This window comes from Primulina huaijiensis, chromosome 9, assembly GCF_012295235.1.
Source record: "Primulina huaijiensis isolate GDHJ02 chromosome 9, ASM1229523v2, whole genome shotgun sequence".
NCBI lineage: Eukaryota > Viridiplantae > Streptophyta > Magnoliopsida > Lamiales > Gesneriaceae > Primulina > Primulina huaijiensis.
In genome coordinates this window covers 22296051-22315234 of record NC_133314.1, presented here as the reverse complement: position 1 = coordinate 22315234, position 19184 = coordinate 22296051, and the positions used below count along the sequence as shown (strand labels likewise).

Genomic DNA, 19184 nt, shown 5'->3' with positions numbered 1-19184 from the left:
GGGTACAAGCAAGAGTATGGAGTTGATTATAAGGAAGTCTTTGCACCGGTAGTGAGGCATGACACAATCAGATTAGTAATTGCCCTGGCTGCGCAAAATTCATGGCCTATCCATCAACTGGATGTTAAATCGGCTTTTTTACATGGAGATTTGGAAAAACAGGTATTCATCGATCAACCTCCGGGCTATATTAAGGTTGGAAATGAGTATAAAGTGTATAAACTAAAAAAAACTCTTTATGGACTAAAACAAGCATCAAAGGCTTGGTATAGCTGCATTGAAGCTTATTTTCTGAAACAAGGTTTTCAAAAATGCCCTTATGAGCACACACTTTTTGTTAAAACTGGTCAACAAGGGAAAATGCTTCTGGTTTGTTTATATGTGGATGATCTGATATATACTGGAAATGATGGTGACATGTTTGAAGAGTTTAAAAGGTCTATGATGATTGAGTTTGAAATGTCAGACCTGGGCATGATGAGATATTTTTTAGGTGTAGAAATAAATCAGTCCACTGATGGAATTTTCATTTCTCAAAAGAAATTTGTGCGAGAAATTCTGGACAGATTCGAAATGAAAGATTGCAATCCTGTTTGCACTCCTGCTGAGTTTGGTGTAAAGCTAAACAAGAATTATGAAGGGAAGAAGGTGAACGACAAACTTTACAAGCAAATTGTGGGTAGTTTGATGTATCTAACTACCACAAAACCAGATATAATGTATTCTGTGAGTTTGATCAGCAGATATATGGAGAATCCAACCGAAATGCACTTGTTAGCAGCAAAAAGAATCCTTCGTTACTTGCAAGGAACGAAGGAATACGGGTTGTTTTACAAGAAAAACCAAAAATACGATTTATTTGGTTTTACTGACAGTGATTTTGCAGGGGATCAAGATGATAGGAAGAGTACTTCTGGTTATGTTTTCATCATAGGGACTGGGGCTGTTTCCTGGTCGTCCAAGAAACAACCAATCGTCACGTTGTCAACGACGGAAGCTGAATATGTAGCAGCAACAGTTTGTGCTTGTCAAGCAATCTGGTTAAGAAACATTCTTGCAAAGTTACAGTTTAAGCAAGATGGAGCCACTGTAATTTTTTGTGATAACAACTCAGCCATCAAACTCTCTAAAAATCCTGTGCTACACGGAAGAAACAAGCATATCGATGTGAAGTTTTATTTTCTAAGAGATCTCACCAATGCTGGAACAATTGAGCTATGGTTTTGCAAAAGTGAAGAGCAATTGGCTGACATATTTACAAAGCCTCTCAAGTCTGCCCCCTTTCAATATTTGAGGAGCTTGATGGGAGTTTGCACTATGAGTGATGTTTCACACGTAAACTAAAGTCTAAAGGACTTAAGTTTAAGAGATGGATTGTTGAGATAATAAAATAATTTTGTTTGGTGTTAAGTCTACTGTTATTGACTTATTCAAGAAGTCCTAGTCTTTAGCGGTAGTTGAGTAAACGTTTTGTTACCTTTATTTTAGGAGAAATTTTAGGTTTGTTATTTCTTCCATGCCTATAAAAAGGTGTTATGAATTTATAATAAAGACGTTGTGAACAGACTTCATTTTCTCAACTGATTATTTTTTCTTTATTATCAATATATCCAACCAACAATGGTTATAAAAACAGCAATCTGAATTGTCTTTGCTTAAAGTGACGTACTTATAATTGAAATTTATTCAAATAATCACTCTTTTTTAAAAAAAAATAACTAAATATATACAGGTTTTGATCTTTATCGTTTCTTTCTTGATTTTATTCATCCCATGAAGTGTTTCTTGTGATGGATAAACACGGAATTATTAAGATGAAGTGGGGAGACAGGAAAAGAAAGGTTTCAACGATGTCACGATTATATTATAAAGATACCAAATTTTTATGACCACCTTCTCTGGTCTGCAGCTCATCGAAAAAGCAAGACGATAATGGATATCAAGTAACGTCTAGCTATGTCGGCTTCATATGTCGCCACCACAAAAGCGTATAGAAGCTACAGAACAAAGATGAGTGGAGCTTATATAATTCGGCCCTACAAAGTCTTTAACTTCAACAAGCCTTCTTTAAAAATCACCAGAAAAGAATTATACAGAATGTGTGGCCAAATCTTGTCCAGTTCCATGTTCTTACACGTAAAATTTAACAAAATCCCACGAGTTTCTGATCATGATCTTAGATAATAACAGTTCTTGATTTATCAATACCAAGAAGAACTAAAAGAAATCAAATTCCAGATATTTATCACCCTTCTGATCCTTACCAGCAGCACAAGCATTAGCTTTTCCCTTCGCGCATGCTGCTGGAACAGGTATTCGCTCGTAGTCAAGAGGCTTGGGTATCTCGGGAGGGGTAGCACAGCGTATCAAAGCCCAATTAACTCCTTCGAAAAAAGGGTGCTGCTTTATCTCTGTTGCGCCTCGTTTATAGGCCAACCGATGCTGAGGCTCTTTCACGAGCAAGCCCCTAATCAGGTCCCTCGCAGCAAAACTGACGACCGGAGATTCTGGGAATCGAAGAGGTTGTCCAACAACATTGAATAATGTTGCCCGATTGCCAGATCCTTTGAATGGGGTTTTACCGAACAAAAGCTCATAAATAAAGATCCCAAAAGTCCACCAATCCACAGCACTACCATGACCCTCACCTTTGATGATCTCAGGTGCCAGATATTCATGAGTTCCAACAAACGACATAGATCGAGCATTGGTTGGCTCAGCGATCAGCTCGGGTAACGGGCTAACTTGGTTTCCAACTTCATTCTTGGGCTTCCTATCTTTCTTGGATTTGCTAGAAAAGAGACGAGGACCGAAGCATGTCGTTGGGACAACACATGATGGCTGAATGCAGGATGGTTCAATGCATGCTGGCTGGACACAATACACGGAATTTTTACGCTGAGGATCTGAATCAAGGGATGAGATTTTGATCAAAGTTGGACTAACAACACAACGAAGTGAAAGATCGAAGTCTGAGAGCATTATATGTCCATCATCCCTAACAAGGACATTCTCTGGCTTAAGGTCACGGTAGATGATCCCAAGCATGTGTAGATACTCCAGAGCCAGCAAGATTTCGGCAACGTAAAACCTGCCAAAGCATAACCATTAAAAAGAATTGTATCAATCAAAGTGATTACATGGCTAACGTTTAATAAAATAACAGCTAACTAATATGTGCTTCAAGCATATAATCAAGGCTCGTGTTTCTACAAAACTACAAGTAAACTACCAACGAAACTAAACAAAGCAAAAGACTATGACATGACAAATTATTTGATGGTACAACAATAAGAAATAATTAATTTGTATAGTGAAGAATAACCGTCTTAATATGCCAAAGCCGGCCAGAGCAAAAAATCTTTCATCCCAACTAGACAGAGGGCTAAACAGTACTATACGTTAAATATTTAATGATCATACAACATATAAGAGAATCCAAACTTTAAATAGTCCATTTTGTAGAAAAATCATTGGCGAAAATTAAAATTAAGGCAGAGGTGAATTTTGAAATTGATCAACGGCGAAATGGGATTGCATTAACTGCATGACATCTCGGGCAAGAAGGTGATGAGCTCCATACATGAGGTATGTAACAATATTATAAATAAAAAAACAAACGATATGGCAGATATTACCCAAAAAAAATAGCAAAACAGACACAAATTCAACTTCACTATCATACTTGGTCCAAATTTATCTTACTTCACAGCCTGCTCGGAGAAATATTTCCCAGGTTGTCTCTGCCGAAGAGTGTGTAGGTCTCCTCCGGGACAGAATTCCATCACCAAACAAGAAAACTTGTCGGTCTCGAAATGATTGTACAGAGTCGGAAGAAAGGGATGATCCAGGGACTGCAGTATCTCTCTCTCAGTCTGAGCACGAAGGAGCTTCTTTCTACTGGCCAGGGACGTTTTATCCATTACTTTCATGGCAAAGAAACATTTTGTTCCACTTAACTCAGCCAGGTAAACGCTCCCAATATCTCCACAACCTAATCTTTTCAATAGCCTGAAATGGCTCAGCCCTAACATGCCATCTCTTGCTCTGGTAGCTTGGATGGCGGTCCAGTGTATATCATTTGCTTTATGGGGCTTACTGATACTGCTACTAAAACTGCTACACGTGCTTTCATTGCTCACGTTACTACTTGTGCTTTCTCGACACACGCTGCTCTTCCCACTCTCAACAAGCTCGGCATTATCGCTTATTTTGGCACTGCCACTGGTTTTAGCAATGCTGTTTGCTCCATCACTAGCTTTTGCAGAAACTGAACTGTTCTTCACACTTCCTTGTCCGTTTGTCTTTTCTTGATCAATAAAACTTCCAATCTCATTTGTTTCAAGATCTGATCCAATGGAAGAAATGTTCGAATCTATGTTACCATATGACAGATCTTCCAAGGATTCATGGAGATCATTCGGCAATGTTTTTGATTTATCAGCTTGTACAGTCACCATCGCAGTTAATCCAGCAGAATCTGCTGATATAGCTCCATAGTTTAAGGCCATCAGAGAAACAACAGACTAAGCTTAAAGCAAGATCCAGATAATATGTTTAGCTGCCGCAACAATAACAAAATCGACCATATTTGCTTTAACACCCAGACATCTTATCAGCACCGACTCTGAAGAAGCAAAAGCCTGTAAAAGGAAAAGCTATTAAGCTACTATAGTCACTATATATAACTACAGTATTTACTGTGTTTTAATAATTAAACATAGTAAAAGCATCACCGAAAGGCCTTAATTATTCTTTCAATCCATACATAAACAGTATTCACAAACGACTAGGAAGCATCATGGAGAATGGTTTTTAGATGGGCAAGGAGTAAAAATTTGCAATGCTCAGATCATAGATATCAGTGAAAAGCAGTAGTAGTGTCTAAAGATTCAGCTGACATATAGCATTTCTCAAGTTCTCTCAAGGTCCAAACCGGAACAAACTGCCAAAGGTAAGAGTGTTCAGAAAATAATCTACGAACAGTCGAGGGCCTATATATCAAACTGAAGGACGAATTCAAACTCCCACATACATACATACATACTCGAAAGCTCCAACTCAAAGCTGCACAAAACTTTATGAAATATAAATTGGAATGAGCAAAAAAAAAAAGATTGAAAATTTTCATCAAGTACAGTAGAGAATAGTGTGAGTCACATAACTCCAAAGTCCATACGATTACTTTTCTGCCAGAAAAGAGGCTTTTAGCTAAATTATAAAATCAACCCACTTCAGAAAACCTGAAAAGATTCAACCCAGAAAAATAACATTCAAACAGGGAATCAAGGACCACCAGGGAAAAAGTAAAAGATGAACTGAATCAAGTCAGTTCCTGACAAATGCAGCAGTGTTATGCTAACATGCAGTTACTTCACGTTCACAAAACAAGCAATTAATCAGAACACGCAATTTGAGGGAAATCTACAGACAAAAATCGGAACTTGATATAAAAAAAAATCCAACCCAGATCCAAATCAAAAAATCATTTGCACATATGAAGAGAAACATGAAACCAAAAAAGTTCAGAGCCATTAATCAAGAACCCAAAAGGCAGCGAGCTTGAAGAGATGGAAAAGGGAAAGCACCAAAGATTAGCAATGATCAGAGATTGGAGCTTAGGTTTGGCGGTGAAAAAAAGTGTGGTGGAAAGGAAAAGAAACTGCCCCATAGCCTTGTTTCTTATTGTTGGTATTTTTTTTGCTGCCATGACAACTAATAAGTGGAGGAGAGAGACACACAAAGAACAATTGAATGAAATTAAATGCTTAATAAATAATAATAATAAGAAACATGGGGCCTCTCCCTTTCTGGATAAACTATTAGGCCAATCACGACACAGACTTGAAGAATGCTCTGGTCAAACTACAACTGAAAAGGCACAGGCCAAAATCAAACCATTCAACCCAATNTATAAAGATAAAAGAGCAGATGGATAAATTGAACAGAGAAAAAAAAAATCCTTCTAGTTTAGCAAATTTTCATATAAACAATCAACTAGAAGTCTATATAAAAAATAAATGTGATAACGTAATATTAAATTTTTTTTTTTTGAAGTTGATAACGTAATATTATTTGTGATAGAAGATTTTGACCACATACCCCCCGGGACCTTACATGTTTGATTTAGAATAGTTCATGTAAGTGAAGGCGATTGGACCATAAGTCAAAACGAATGCTACAAATCCCGTGGATGCAATTCTCTCTTTCACTGGAAAAATCCAAAATATCCAAAAACTAAAATAAATTTACTATTCCTTTAAATAAAAACGAATGATTCCACAAGACGACCAATTAAATTAAAAAAAATTTATATGTATTAATGAGACTTACACACACTGTTACATATTATTTTTTAGATTACAGAATTACTCCAAATATATTTTTTAAATTAAATTTGGAGTAGTTTATAATCTCAAAAGTAATATGTTTTTATTGAATATATAACATAACTTTTAAATTAATTTCCTTTTATTGTTCAAAAATGGGAATTGTCCAAGATTTTTTTCAGTCATTGGCATGTGAATCATTCATTCATATTTACTATAATTTAATTTCTCTTTTTAAAAAAATCAAAATTTGGCAAACAAGGCCCAACATCCAATATGCGATTGCCATTGTGAGACAAGGCACGAAGCTTAGACTTGCCTATCTACTTTATTCGCGTGTGCAGAAGCAGATACACACCATACATATACATACACGTGTGGTGGCACGTGCGAGCTCATGAATTAGGGATATATATGTTAGCGATGGTGTGCCACCAATCTTGTGAAGTCCACCCAACATGAATTCTATCAATGCAAGCAAGTTGGATCCAAATATGGACATGCATGTGATTTTGGGATAATTTCTTATTTTTGACCAGAAAAAAAAAAAAAAAAGACTTGAGACTGTCCGATCTTCGTTTCACCAAATGTAAAAACTGTGATAATGATACAATATCAATATTTTATCTAATACAACCGTCATTGTTCAATCGCTTTCCTAGTATGGACAATTATTACACCCAACAATATATCTTCTAATAATTAGATTCTTTGTAACACATGAGAATCGAACTCATGACATTGACCATGATTTCAATTGTATGATCAAATGTTTGTCGTTTTTAAAAAAAATGATAGATGATGTTAATAGTACAATTTCAATATTTTAAATCGTACGTCATCTCAAAAAAAAAAAATCATACATAAGTACAAATACCACGATTCCATCATTAATATACCTAAACAAACATTTGCCTTGCTATAATTTTTAAAAAAATAATAATTTATATAATCTCATAAATATGAATGTTACTCTCTAAAGGTATTAAATTATCCCCTCAACTGACTTATACATTCATGAGTCCGCTTCATTATTGAATTATCGATAGCTGATAACTCCACATATAGATACAATTATTATTATTATAGTATTTATTTATTCTATTATAAAGGACCCTCCCCGCTTAACTTGGACAACGACATCAATGGTGAAGTAAGCGAACATTTAAATAATATAAAGATTTTGATTCTCCTTAAGAATGCTTTTTCGACTGAATTTGTCGCACGATGTTTGTCTTGTACGATTAACATGATTTGCAATATATCGCGTTAGCGTGTAGTTTACCTTGTACGTATCGGATGATAGCGGTTGCGATTCTCAAGTCTTAAAAAATTACAAAAATAAGTTGGCTTAAATTTGAGTGGTTGCGATAAATTCAATTCCAATTTTTTCTCAATTCCTCTTCTTTTTTATTACCGTTATGTAATAATTAGAGCTCTCAACTCACATACCTTAGCACCTCATTAAATAGGTTTAACGTTTCTCCAGCACATGGCATGTCAATTAAAGCCTCACAGGTTGTGGGCCGGGAAAGGCAAACAGGCCTTGGGCTTAATTATTTTTGGGATATGGCTGACAAAGGGGCAGGCCTCGGGTTTTTGCCACTAAAGATGGATATAATGAATCTAAAAGTTGTGTAAGGTTGCGCTTTGGAATATGATTTGAGATTACGGATTTCAAATTCTTTGACTAAGTTGGATCTATAAAATCGAAGTAATTCTAAATTCACTCAGATCCATATGAAATTATACAATTTCAATATGGCTCAAAACATTACCAAATCAAATTCACTAATCTAAATCAAGTTTGTCAATCCAAATGTAATAGCAGACATACGAGTTTGTATGGACATAATAGAAGAAATTTTGTTTCAGCCATATATTTTAATATATTCCAACTAAAGATCTGAAGATTGTTCCTAGTGTGCAATGTAATTACCCTAATTGGTTGGCAGGATGAATAATTTGTGTGCTGATAGACATACTTGTTATCATGAAACTATTCTCAATCATAACTCAAAAGTTCGGTAATATAGTTTGCATATTACTGCGTTAACCTCATGATTTATCCAGTGTGCATCGAAAAATAAAGATTGTTGGTTTCATTGTCATTAAATAAAATAGGAAATTGCGTTTTATTGGCTTATTTAAAAATTTTAAACTACATGTATGATAAATTTTGGTAATCCATATAAATATTAACTTAAAAGTTGGAAGAAATAGAAATATTCAAAGTAAATACCAATAAAATTCTTTTCTTCTATGAATATTCGGATGTTTAAAATGCTACGTAAGGCATAATATTTAATCCCAAGTGTTTGTTTTTAATGTCAATTGTTTTGTACAAATAAAATGTATTGTGTCAATTAGATATCCAAAAGAATAAGCGTCATGACATCACAAAAAAAAATTGTAAGATTGAGAAAGACTCAAGATAAACGTAAACTTGAATTTCATAACCTAAAAAAATAGAATAGAATTGTCTGATTTATTTAATTTTATACCTTACCCTTTATCCGCAATTTTCGAACTTGGTCAAATTCCTGCTTCTATTCACATGCATGCATGTCAAAAGTAGATAAACGTTACGTTGTCCAAAAGATATCCTCTCTTCAATTAAACATAACTAAAGAGTCGGCTGCACCGACGTCTATTTGTTGATCATATAAATAATAATTCAATTATTTATCCTATCACTTCAAATGCAGCCATGCTTATCAACTTTTTAGGATAATAAATAATAGTAATTATTATATGAAATAATAGTTGTTTTTTCGTACTGAGGTTTTATATATATTAAATCATGTTTGGCTGTCTCCATATGATTAAAATTTTAAATTGGAAATTATATGACATATGCAGATTAATATTGGAAGAGGTGTTATTATTGAAAAAGCCAAAATGATATGTTCTTCCTTTATAAATAAAATGATAAAAATAGGAGAAATTGCTTTTTGGTATTTATATATTAATCTCATTATAATTTTAGTCTGATAAGTTATCAAATATGGATTTTAATCCGCTAATTTTCAACTTTTTGAGCAGAAATTTTTTAGGTCGCTGAAAATTGATTATTTGGCTTTTGAGTTTTTCAACATGACATTTTGAAATTATCCTACTTGGACCTGAAATATTTTCCACATATTCAATTTTAAAGAATAAAAATCCACAACTTTGAAGGAAAAAAGAAGGTTGATGCATCACAAACGCAATGCTGTCATCCAACATGCGTAACATCACATCTAACTCTCTCTGAAAAGATAATAAAATTGGCTAAAACAATCGAAAAATATATGATTAAAATTGAAATTTAATCATATAAAATATTAAAATAATTGACATATATAGATTAGAAAAATTGAAAATTGGCTTATTTCATATTGATTAACAAATCAAAATCAGCAAACCCCGGCCCCTCAAAAAAGAAAAGGGTGAATATGTGTTTTCTTCTGTAGAGAGAAACGATTAATAAAATTCTAAAGAAAATATTTATCCAAGCATCCGTGCTTCGCTGGAACGTGTCGATAATCATCAACTCCTTTTTCTTCGTGGATAAATACGGCTAATCATAATTCTTTCCTTATTCATCTCCACATTTCACGAATTGCAGATTTTCTGTCTCTCTCCCGATCCAGATTCGAACAAAATTATGTCTTATGCCTATCTTTTCAAGTATATTATTATCGGCGATACAGGTTATTTCTACTTTTCTGTCTGCACCTTCTTCTTTTTTTTTCCGTTTCCAGCTTTATATCATGTTTTTCAAATCGTTTTTGTTTGATACAATTGAAATTTGACACTCTTTATTATTACTATTTATTTTTCTTTGTATGATGTGGTTTGGTATTTGAGGAAGACTAAGTTTTGCTTGCGGCCTGTTGTTATCTTGGAGATTGGGTGTGCTCTGCTCTTCTTGATATTTAATTCAGTTTGGCGGATTAGTAAAGTTCTAGTCTTTGTTTGAGATATTAATTGTTTGACCACATCTAATGTGAAGTGAAGCCAATTCGTAGCAGTTGGTAGTTTTAACGCTTTGAGAAAAGAGCACAGTGCAATTAGCCGACCAACTAGATTGATTGGTGTGTCATGTTCGAGCTACATTGGGGGGTTGATTGAGAAAAATCCCAGTGACGTAGAACTTTTTTTCTATGCAGGAGTGGGAAAATCATGTCTTCTTCTTCAATTTACTGACAAGCGTTTCCAGCCGGTGCATGACTTAACTATTGGAGTTGAGTTTGGAGCGAGGATGATTACTATTGACTCTAAGCCCATAAAGCTTCAAATATGGGACACGGTAGATGTTGATTTCAGAAATCATGCAAAATAAAGTTGTAGTGGTAGCAAACATGTTCTTCTGTCTTTTGTGACGATTTACTGGGATGCTGTTACTATTTGCTTCTAAATTCGACATTTTCAAATAAAATGAGTCTAAAGAATTTGAGTACACTCTCAATCTAAGGTATAGAAACCGCGGATTTTCTTTCTACATGTTGAGTACCTCTTAGAGTCTTAACTACTTTTATTGAAATACTTTTTACAGTTCCTCCCAGTCTGGAAACTGCATTTGTTGAAATTCTTGCTAATGCATATTGGTTGTTCATTATTTGAATTGCTGAGCTATGTATAGGTCTGCAAATGTATTTTCTGAAACTTGTAAAGCTAGTAAGCCCAAGGATCATTACTCTATTCCTAAATCTTAAGTTGGATTAACTGTTCAGGCTGGGCAGGAGTCCTTTAGATCCATCACAAGGTCCTACTACAGAGGAGCTGCTGGTGCTCTATTAGTCTATGATATCACCAGGTAGCTCTTCCATCCGTGTGTAATATTTTGTGTACAGAACTTGGCTATTTATATCGCAATTATTTTTTCCCAAAAAAGAACACTGAATGCTGCGAAGGTGGAACTCTGTGGAAGAATTCCATATCTTGTTATACTGGATGATCTATATAATGACTGATATTTTGTGCACCTTTGTTACAACGTGTAATGCTTTGCATTTCACCTCATATGATTTTGCACCACAGCCCTTTGTAACTACTCCTTTTTATCACTACGTTCCATCATGATGCAAGATGGATCGAGCCATTTTTTTTAATTTTATTAAAGGTCATTTCCAAATTCAGCATAATTGATTTTAAGAATTGTTATTTCCTTTACCACGTGTCAGGAGGGAAACATTTAATCACTTGGCTAGCTGGCTAGAAGATGCAAGACAGCATGCAAATCCTAACATGACAGTGACTTTGATAGGAAGCAAGTGTGATCTCGCTCACAGAAGGGCTGTTAGCACCGAAGAAGGGGAGCAGTTCGCAAAGGAACATGGATTGCTTTTCATGGAAGCATCTGCAAAAACTGCTCAAAATGTGGAGGAGGTGATGAATCAGTTCAGGAAACTGGACACCCCAATGCACCTTTTATATCTGTTTTTTTTTTCTATTTTTGTTTACAAGGCATTATCTGCAGGCATTTATAAAAACAGCTGCAACAATATATAAGAAAATCCAGGATGGAGTTTTTGACGTATCAAACGAGGTTAGCTCCTTTTTCCTTTTGGTAATGAGTACTCATTTTTCTTTTGAAGATTTTAATTAAGAACGTCTATAGTGGTTCTCATCTTCGAACAAATAGCTCTCTTATCCGCGGCCTCCGATTTTATTGTCAGTAAATAAACCAAAATACGTCTTTTCACCTCAAATAGCTCATGTTAGTATGTATACTATCAAGCAAAATAAAAAAATCTTTTTTTTGTCCCTCTCTTGTCGTTGATTATTTCATTGACCATGAGCGTTACTCATACCTTATAATCAATATACTTTGCAAAAAACTATATTAATTTCTTTTTCTTTTTTGCAGTCTTTCGGAATAAAAGTTGGTTTTGGTGGAATACCCGGCCCATCTGGTGGCAGGAATGGTTCTTCATCTCAAGGTGGAGGTTGCTGCGGCTGAGATATATTTTTGGAAGCACTAGTGAAATATTCTTTTTAAGCAATTCAACATTTCGTGATACTTCATTATATGGTTTCACTTCTTGCCTGTTCCTGCTCATCTCTTCATTTCTGCTGAAATATAAATTCGATGGTACATTGTCAGTCATTGCATAAAGGGTGTAAAGTTGGTTCATGGTGTTGTTGTATCAAGCTGCAAACTAGACACAAGCTCTGTTAACATTGTTTTATATGGTCAAGTTTTCTCTGTCTCCCTTGTTTCCCTTATTTATGGAGTGTGGATAGATATGTCTGCCGGGTGCAGTCGTATATTCGATCAAATATGACGGCTACAGCCTACAAATGCCATTTAAATCATGTAGATGGTACACGTCTTGAAACAAAAACTTTGTGTGGCCACATTCAAAATATTTGTGTTGACTTTCGTACACTCAGATTAGGTTGATTATTTTCACCATAATCTATACGTGAATTACTATGATAATATAGTCTGTTATTAATAATATATATTAAAAAAAAAACTTGAAAGGCCTTTAATTAAACCCCTTCCTTCAGGCTTCACCCCTTCAAGATTAGAGCAAAGCATATTCATTTGAAGCAATTTTATGGGTGGCCAACTGGCCTGGTGTATGCCAAATTTTCCAACAAACCATTTCGGGAAAGTATGAGCGCAAAATGAGCACTTTTTATCATCTGTCTCATCCAGAGTTTGTATTAAAGGGACTGAGGAGATCCCGATGAAGGAAAGACCCGTAAATATAGGATTTTGTTATGCCAAATTTTATCTGTATGCACACACGGTGCGTAGTGTCAAAAAGAGAAATGCAAGGGGATAAGGGTGAACGGTGTGTAATTGTTTGCACTCCCTCGCGCTCCATGTGTCCAGAAAACAGTTTTAATTAGCTTTGAATCACATAGCCTGTTACTCAAAAATGATAATCGCAAACCCAACACAGCTCCCATGAAAATTGGACACAAAAGAAGGGATAAAAACACAAGGCAAACAACAGAAATCAGGCATAAAGATCCTCCTCTCTTCATCACTTTCATCTAATCTTCTTGAAATAAAAACATTTTCATGTAACTATACATCTCTTTCGTTATTATTTTCTTGTTTTCAGACAGCGGCAATAAGATATGGATCGGGCTGGAGGGATAGAGAGCACACAAATCAGGAAGAGGACAAGAGATCACCGAGAAGACGACAAAGAATCCAAGAAAGGGAAGAAATCCGAATTTAGTGTCATGGACGATTTGATGCATAACGAAAAGAGCTATGATTTCGGGGATGGCCTAGGAGTATTTGATTTTCCTTGGCTCAAGGAGGGCGTGATCTATAAAGGGAACGAGTACTTCGAAGAGCTGGAATATACATTTGCACCATGTAATTACATAGACGAAGAAGTTTCGAGCACTTCTGCATCCAATCTTCATCAATCATGCGAACAAAATCTACTTGTTCCTCCGGCCCGTGATCGAAATTTGCATTATGAGAAATCTGATGATGACAGTTTGCGGTCATTGTTCCAAGCTGATGATCTGGAACCGGTTGTTTGCATTTGGAGCTTTGCAATCGATCAGCCTCTTGATGTTGGCTTGAACAAGGCCAGACTAGAGATTTGATGATCCGTTGCTTATATAATAAGTAAAAAATATCAGCGGTGAAGCACCATTTGTCGTATACATGGTTCCGTTTTTCGTCATCTTTTCCCACAAAAATGGTGATACTGATCTCTATTCCCGCAAAGAGATGTGCAAGCCGATCTTGTACTTGGTTGATGCTTGCGGGCAATTATCCTGGACAAGTTTAGGTCATACAGACCCTTGGGATAAGGATAGCGCATACAACCCGGAAAAATATATCCAGTGAAGAGTCTTGTTGTACTAATGATTATGTCATAATCAAACATCATGAAACTCAGACAGTTTTCTTTTTTAATTTCCAAGAAAAACATAGATACACTTTCTTTTTTCCCCAACTAAATCGTATATCACGAGGTTGATTTATAGTCTCTGATATATAATTTTGTGCAATACTTGAAATATTAACTGGGTGTGGCGGCATCACTTTGAAATGTTGAACAGCTAATTATTTATTACTCAGTTAATGTAGTTTTTTTAATTCATTGGACTTGCAACCATGACCAATTAATGTTACAAAATTAAAACTAACTGTTTTCTTTAAAATGGAGAAAGATATTTCATGTCTAAACTAGATAACTAACCACACAAATAAGATTTGGTCTCAAGGCCTCGTGGATCTTGGGACCTTATTCTTTATCACCAAGGCCAAGAGATATTTGCCAAAGCTAACTACTTGAGTTTGCTGCCTAGTGCCAACAAAAATATATATTAGTTCGAGAAAGAAATAATTCGGGATCTACCCAATTGATTGTTGAAAAAAGAAGGTTTGAACCATTTTACCTCAAGGTTTAAGAGCATTGTATTTTTTTTAATGAACAAAATTATTTTGAAAATACAAATTTATGTAGGTAATAGTAAAAACAACATAAATTACTCTGATAGAAATTCAATTTATTTTTATTGGATAATAATAATAGTATATCCCCTTAAAATATATAACCTATCCATCGATTTACTTATTATTATGAAAGGCTATAGTACCAACTTATAAAATGATGACAGAGGCACCAAAGTCTCAAATTAAGATAGGTTTCTGGTTCAACGTTCAATTGTAACAAATTTTTATTAAAAATAAAAAAATTATGCAAAAATTATTATAAGATCGTCTAACGGATCAATTTTGTGATATGATCTCCGACCCGACCCGATCCGATCCGAATCATAAAAAATATTAGGTTTTGTGTTGAAATATTATATTTAACTTCAACTATAAATCAAATAAACATGTATCACAAATTTAGATCCGTGGTGAGAGTCAAAAAATGATAATAGATCACAGACACAAGTTTACTGGAGAATGATATTTTTACATTAATAATTTTCTGTGGTCAAATGTAATTATTATGTTCACAGAAAATAAATGTCTTCTAATCAAATATGATAAAATTCAAAATTGCCCAGCTTTCGACACCCATGGTCCAATTACGTACATTTCTCAACGTTGCCTTTTCATTACTTAGATTCAAAGACAATCAGATTATGCAAACACCAAATACTGATGATTATCAAGATCAAATCCGAATCTGATGAATGAACCCCACTAAGATTTGCAAAATCCCATCTTTTATTGCGCGTCAAAAGATATTATACGTATATATATCGTAAAAATGTAACGAAACAACTGAAGTAAATTTCGCCAACTTTGCGTCAGATTACGAACATTCAGTATTAGATCACATTAATTTCTCAAAATGCATGAAATCAAAGAAGAGAAACATTGCACCTTGATATTTGTGTTGGATTTGGAAAAGAATCCTTATGTCTTCAACATCAACCCCTATTTGATTTAATTACATATTCGAATCCCAACCGCATCGCTGAAACTAAAGAAACATGGCGGTTTCTGTAGGCCATCTTCCCCTGATTTTCACCTTCTTCGTCGTCTGTTTCTCCACAAATTCAATCCCAGTCCTCTCGGCCACCACCGAATTAGCCACCAAGGTATGCAAAAGCACCACAGTTTTCGAATTCTGCCGCGCAGTCATCTACTCCGATCCGCGCGCCCCAACAGCGGATCGAGTCGCTCTTGCGTACATTGCCTTCGGGCAGGCGTATACAAACACAACCAAAGCTGCGGATCAAATTGCTTCCTGGATCAAACCAGGCGATAAAGATGAAACTCAAGTGGGTATGAAAAAATGCCAGCTCTTTTACGGGTGGGCGGCTCAGGCATTCCGTGAAGCCACGGGTAACATGGATTCGCAAGTGTATGGTGGACTGGATCGATTGGCGGTTATGGGCGAAGGGTACGCAAGAGATTGCGAGGCCAGTTTCAGTGGGCAGCCATCGCCGCCCCTGTCTGAGATGAATCAGAACTTGATTAAGTTCTCCAATATTTGTGACGCTGTTTCTCAGCTCTTTCCACAAGATGAAAATGGTGATTTAGTTCTCGTTTGATCTTTTCTCAATCAATGGAATTCTGACATGCAGATTGTCTTCGTTACGCGATCCTTGCTGGCAGCTGCTGTATTCTTTCTTCTTTTCATCATGCTTTTATTATTATTATTATTATTATTATTATTATTATTATGTGATAAACTCTCGAACCAAACACAATAGCCTTCTAGCAAGGAGCATTTCAAACTCCTTTATATATTGTGAAAACACTTTCAGCACATTAATCTTCCTATTCACAAAACACAGAAAATGAAGTGTTTACTAAGAGAAAATCAAATTATTGAATATTGACCACTTAAATCGATATTGGTTGGTACAATTTATTTAGTGATTCTGATATAAATAGTATAGCACAGTATCTTATTTTATTTTTTTTTGAAAAGAGCAGTATCTTATTAAAAAAGTAATATAGTAAATTAAAAACAAAAACTAATTAAGCATAAGTTGAGAATGATGCATCATTTTGTTGGGGATTAAAGGTTGTGGCTCATGAGAGTTTCATTATCTGTCAATGGACCAAGCAAGGTACGCAATGTCTCTCCACACAAACAATCTTATGTCACATCTAAACATCAAGAATATTACCAAGTAACGCAATAAATATTTCATAATTGCTTTACCAGTTTTTTTTTATGAGATGTAATAAATTTATCACAGTGCGTTAATTTTTATGTATATAAATACTAAACTATTTTAGTACGTCTCAAATCTATAAATTTATTTGCTTTTTTTTAACTAAATTTAAAATTTCATTCTTCCTATTTTATCAAAAAATAAATTGTATGCAATACTAGATCGATTTGACCAATTTTCAAATTATAGTATGAACAAACTCCAAGAAAATAAATGCCTTCTAATCCACAAATCAAAGATGAATTTGCCAGTTTTTAACACCCATAAATATAATCCAACCAGATTTCGCAAATTATGTCTTTTAGTTCGTTCGTTGCCTACGAATATCAGATTTTACAAACACCAAAAATTCGAATTCAACTCTGATGAACCCCACATAAATTTACAAAATCCACTCTTTTATTGCGTAAATTTTTAACCATCTTCAACTTAGATTACAAACATTCAGAATTAGATCACATTAACTTCTCAAAATTCATGAAATTAAAGAAGAGAAACACTGCACCTTGATTTGTGTTGGATTTGGAAAAGAATCCTCTTGTCTTCAACCTGTGACCATTAATGGCAACGACCCTTTTTTAATTTCCAAATAATTTCATCACACAATCGAATCCCAATCGCAGCACTGAAAATTTGAATCATGTTAGTTTCCGTCGGCTATCTCCCCCTGATTTTCACCTTCGTCGTCTGTTTCTGCACAAATCCAATCCCAGCCCTCTCAGACAACAACACGACCGACGAATTAGTCAACAAGATATGCCAAAACACCACAATTTTCGACTTCTGCCGCACAGTCATCTACTCCAATCCACTCGCCAAAAACGCCGATCGATTCACACTTGCGTACATAGTCTTCCGCGAGGCGTATACAAGCACAAGCAACGCCACGGATCACATTGCTTCATGGATCGAGACCACGAAATTAGGATATAAAGATGAAAACCTAGTCGGTATGAAAAAATGCCTACGTTTTTACAGGTGGGCGGTTCATTCGCTCGGCGAAGCCCTGGATAATATCTATTCGGATACCTACTACGAACTGGATCGATCAGCAGCTGACGCTGAAGGCTACGCACGAGTTTGCGAAGCGAGTTTCAATGGCCGGCCGTCTCCCATGGCTGTGAACAATCAGGATTTGATCAAGTACTCGAAAGTTTGCCTTGCTGTTTCTCAGCTATTTCCATATGATTGAAATGGTGATTTAATTCATTCAAAAAAAATAAAAAAAATGGTGATTTAATCATCATCAATCTTTCTTAATTCCGTATCAAAGCATATAATATGTTTAAACCTACAACTATTGGGATTATACAGAAAAAATTTAAGATATCATCATCGTTTCACCAAAATTTTGATATTTAATCTTTCTAATTTCTTACTTTCGTTTAGTCATTATTTTTATTGGATATTTGGGTGTGATTTACTGATTTTGAAAAAGTATATATATATTTTTAAAGAATGCTGGACTCCCTTAAAAAAATATATATTTTTAAAGAATGCTTGAATCCCTTAAAAAAATATGCCAACTTATATATTATTTGATATTTAATTTCTAGTTTTTTCCCCTGAATTCTCGATTTCTAAATTTATATAAAGACTATACAAAGAGCAACACTTGTTAGAACGATTAATCCAAAAATTGTTGATCGACCTATTATTGTGAAAAAAGTGATGCTACATGTACATAACCATATTTGTAAATCAATTTGTACAACACAAAAAATTCAATGTAAAAATTCAATTTGTCAAAATATTACTATATATTGAATACAAAATCTCATGTATAATGGTTGTAAATATCACTGTAACGATATATTAATTGTATCTTTAATATTATTATTGAGAAAATACCCTCAAATCTGAACATCCATCTCTTCTTCGTTCATAATATGATAATAGACTTAATAGTGAAAAATCAATACACTGAACAAACAAAATCGAGTTATTTATTAATCGGGCCAGTGCTATAAAAAAATTTTTTCCCTGAATATTCAAATTATTATATATTACATTATATACAATTATTCAAAAATCAATATACAGTAACTTTTTATAAAAAAAATTTAAAATAAAAAATTTCGTGGCCACGAGATTTCCATTATCTGTTAGCGAACCAAGGTCAAAGGATCCTGAATTCATGTTCCATTTGTTGTGTCCATGTCATGTGAATACTACTACATCACATGCAAAGCATCAACTGATGTGATTAAATCATCTCAAGACAAAACTAGGAAA

The 19184-nt window shown here is 34.7% G+C and overlaps 3 protein-coding genes across 3 annotated transcripts; 2 read left to right on the top strand and 1 right to left on the bottom strand.

The window, feature by feature from the left end:
- Positions 1–1918: 1918 nt before the first annotated feature.
- On the bottom strand, positions 1919–5738 carry LOC140984873 (serine/threonine-protein kinase D6PKL2-like). Its single transcript, XM_073452548.1, has 3 exons — positions 5589–5738; positions 3706–4643; positions 1919–3091 (listed from the first exon to the last, which is right to left on the bottom strand). Exons 2-3 carry the CDS (start codon positions 4509–4511, stop codon positions 2218–2220), a joined length of 1680 nt encoding a protein of 559 aa, XP_073308649.1. The 5' UTR covers positions 4512–4643; positions 5589–5738; the 3' UTR covers positions 1919–2217.
- Positions 5739–9823: 4085 nt separating this feature from the next.
- Positions 9824–12536, top strand: LOC140984877 (ras-related protein RABB1c-like). Its single transcript, XM_073452552.1, has 6 exons — positions 9824–10024; positions 10484–10623; positions 11048–11130; positions 11498–11702; positions 11794–11862; positions 12184–12536. The coding sequence occupies exons 1-6, from the start codon at positions 9979–9981 to the stop codon at positions 12274–12276; spliced, it is 636 nt and encodes a 211-aa protein (XP_073308653.1). The 5' UTR covers positions 9824–9978; the 3' UTR covers positions 12277–12536.
- Positions 12537–15648: 3112 nt separating this feature from the next.
- On the top strand, positions 15649–16552 carry LOC140984262 (cell wall / vacuolar inhibitor of fructosidase 2-like). The gene has a single exon (XM_073451541.1). The coding sequence runs from the start codon at positions 15753–15755 to the stop codon at positions 16314–16316; it is 564 nt and encodes a 187-aa protein (XP_073307642.1). The 5' UTR covers positions 15649–15752; the 3' UTR covers positions 16317–16552.
- Positions 16553–19184: the final 2632 nt, after the last annotated feature.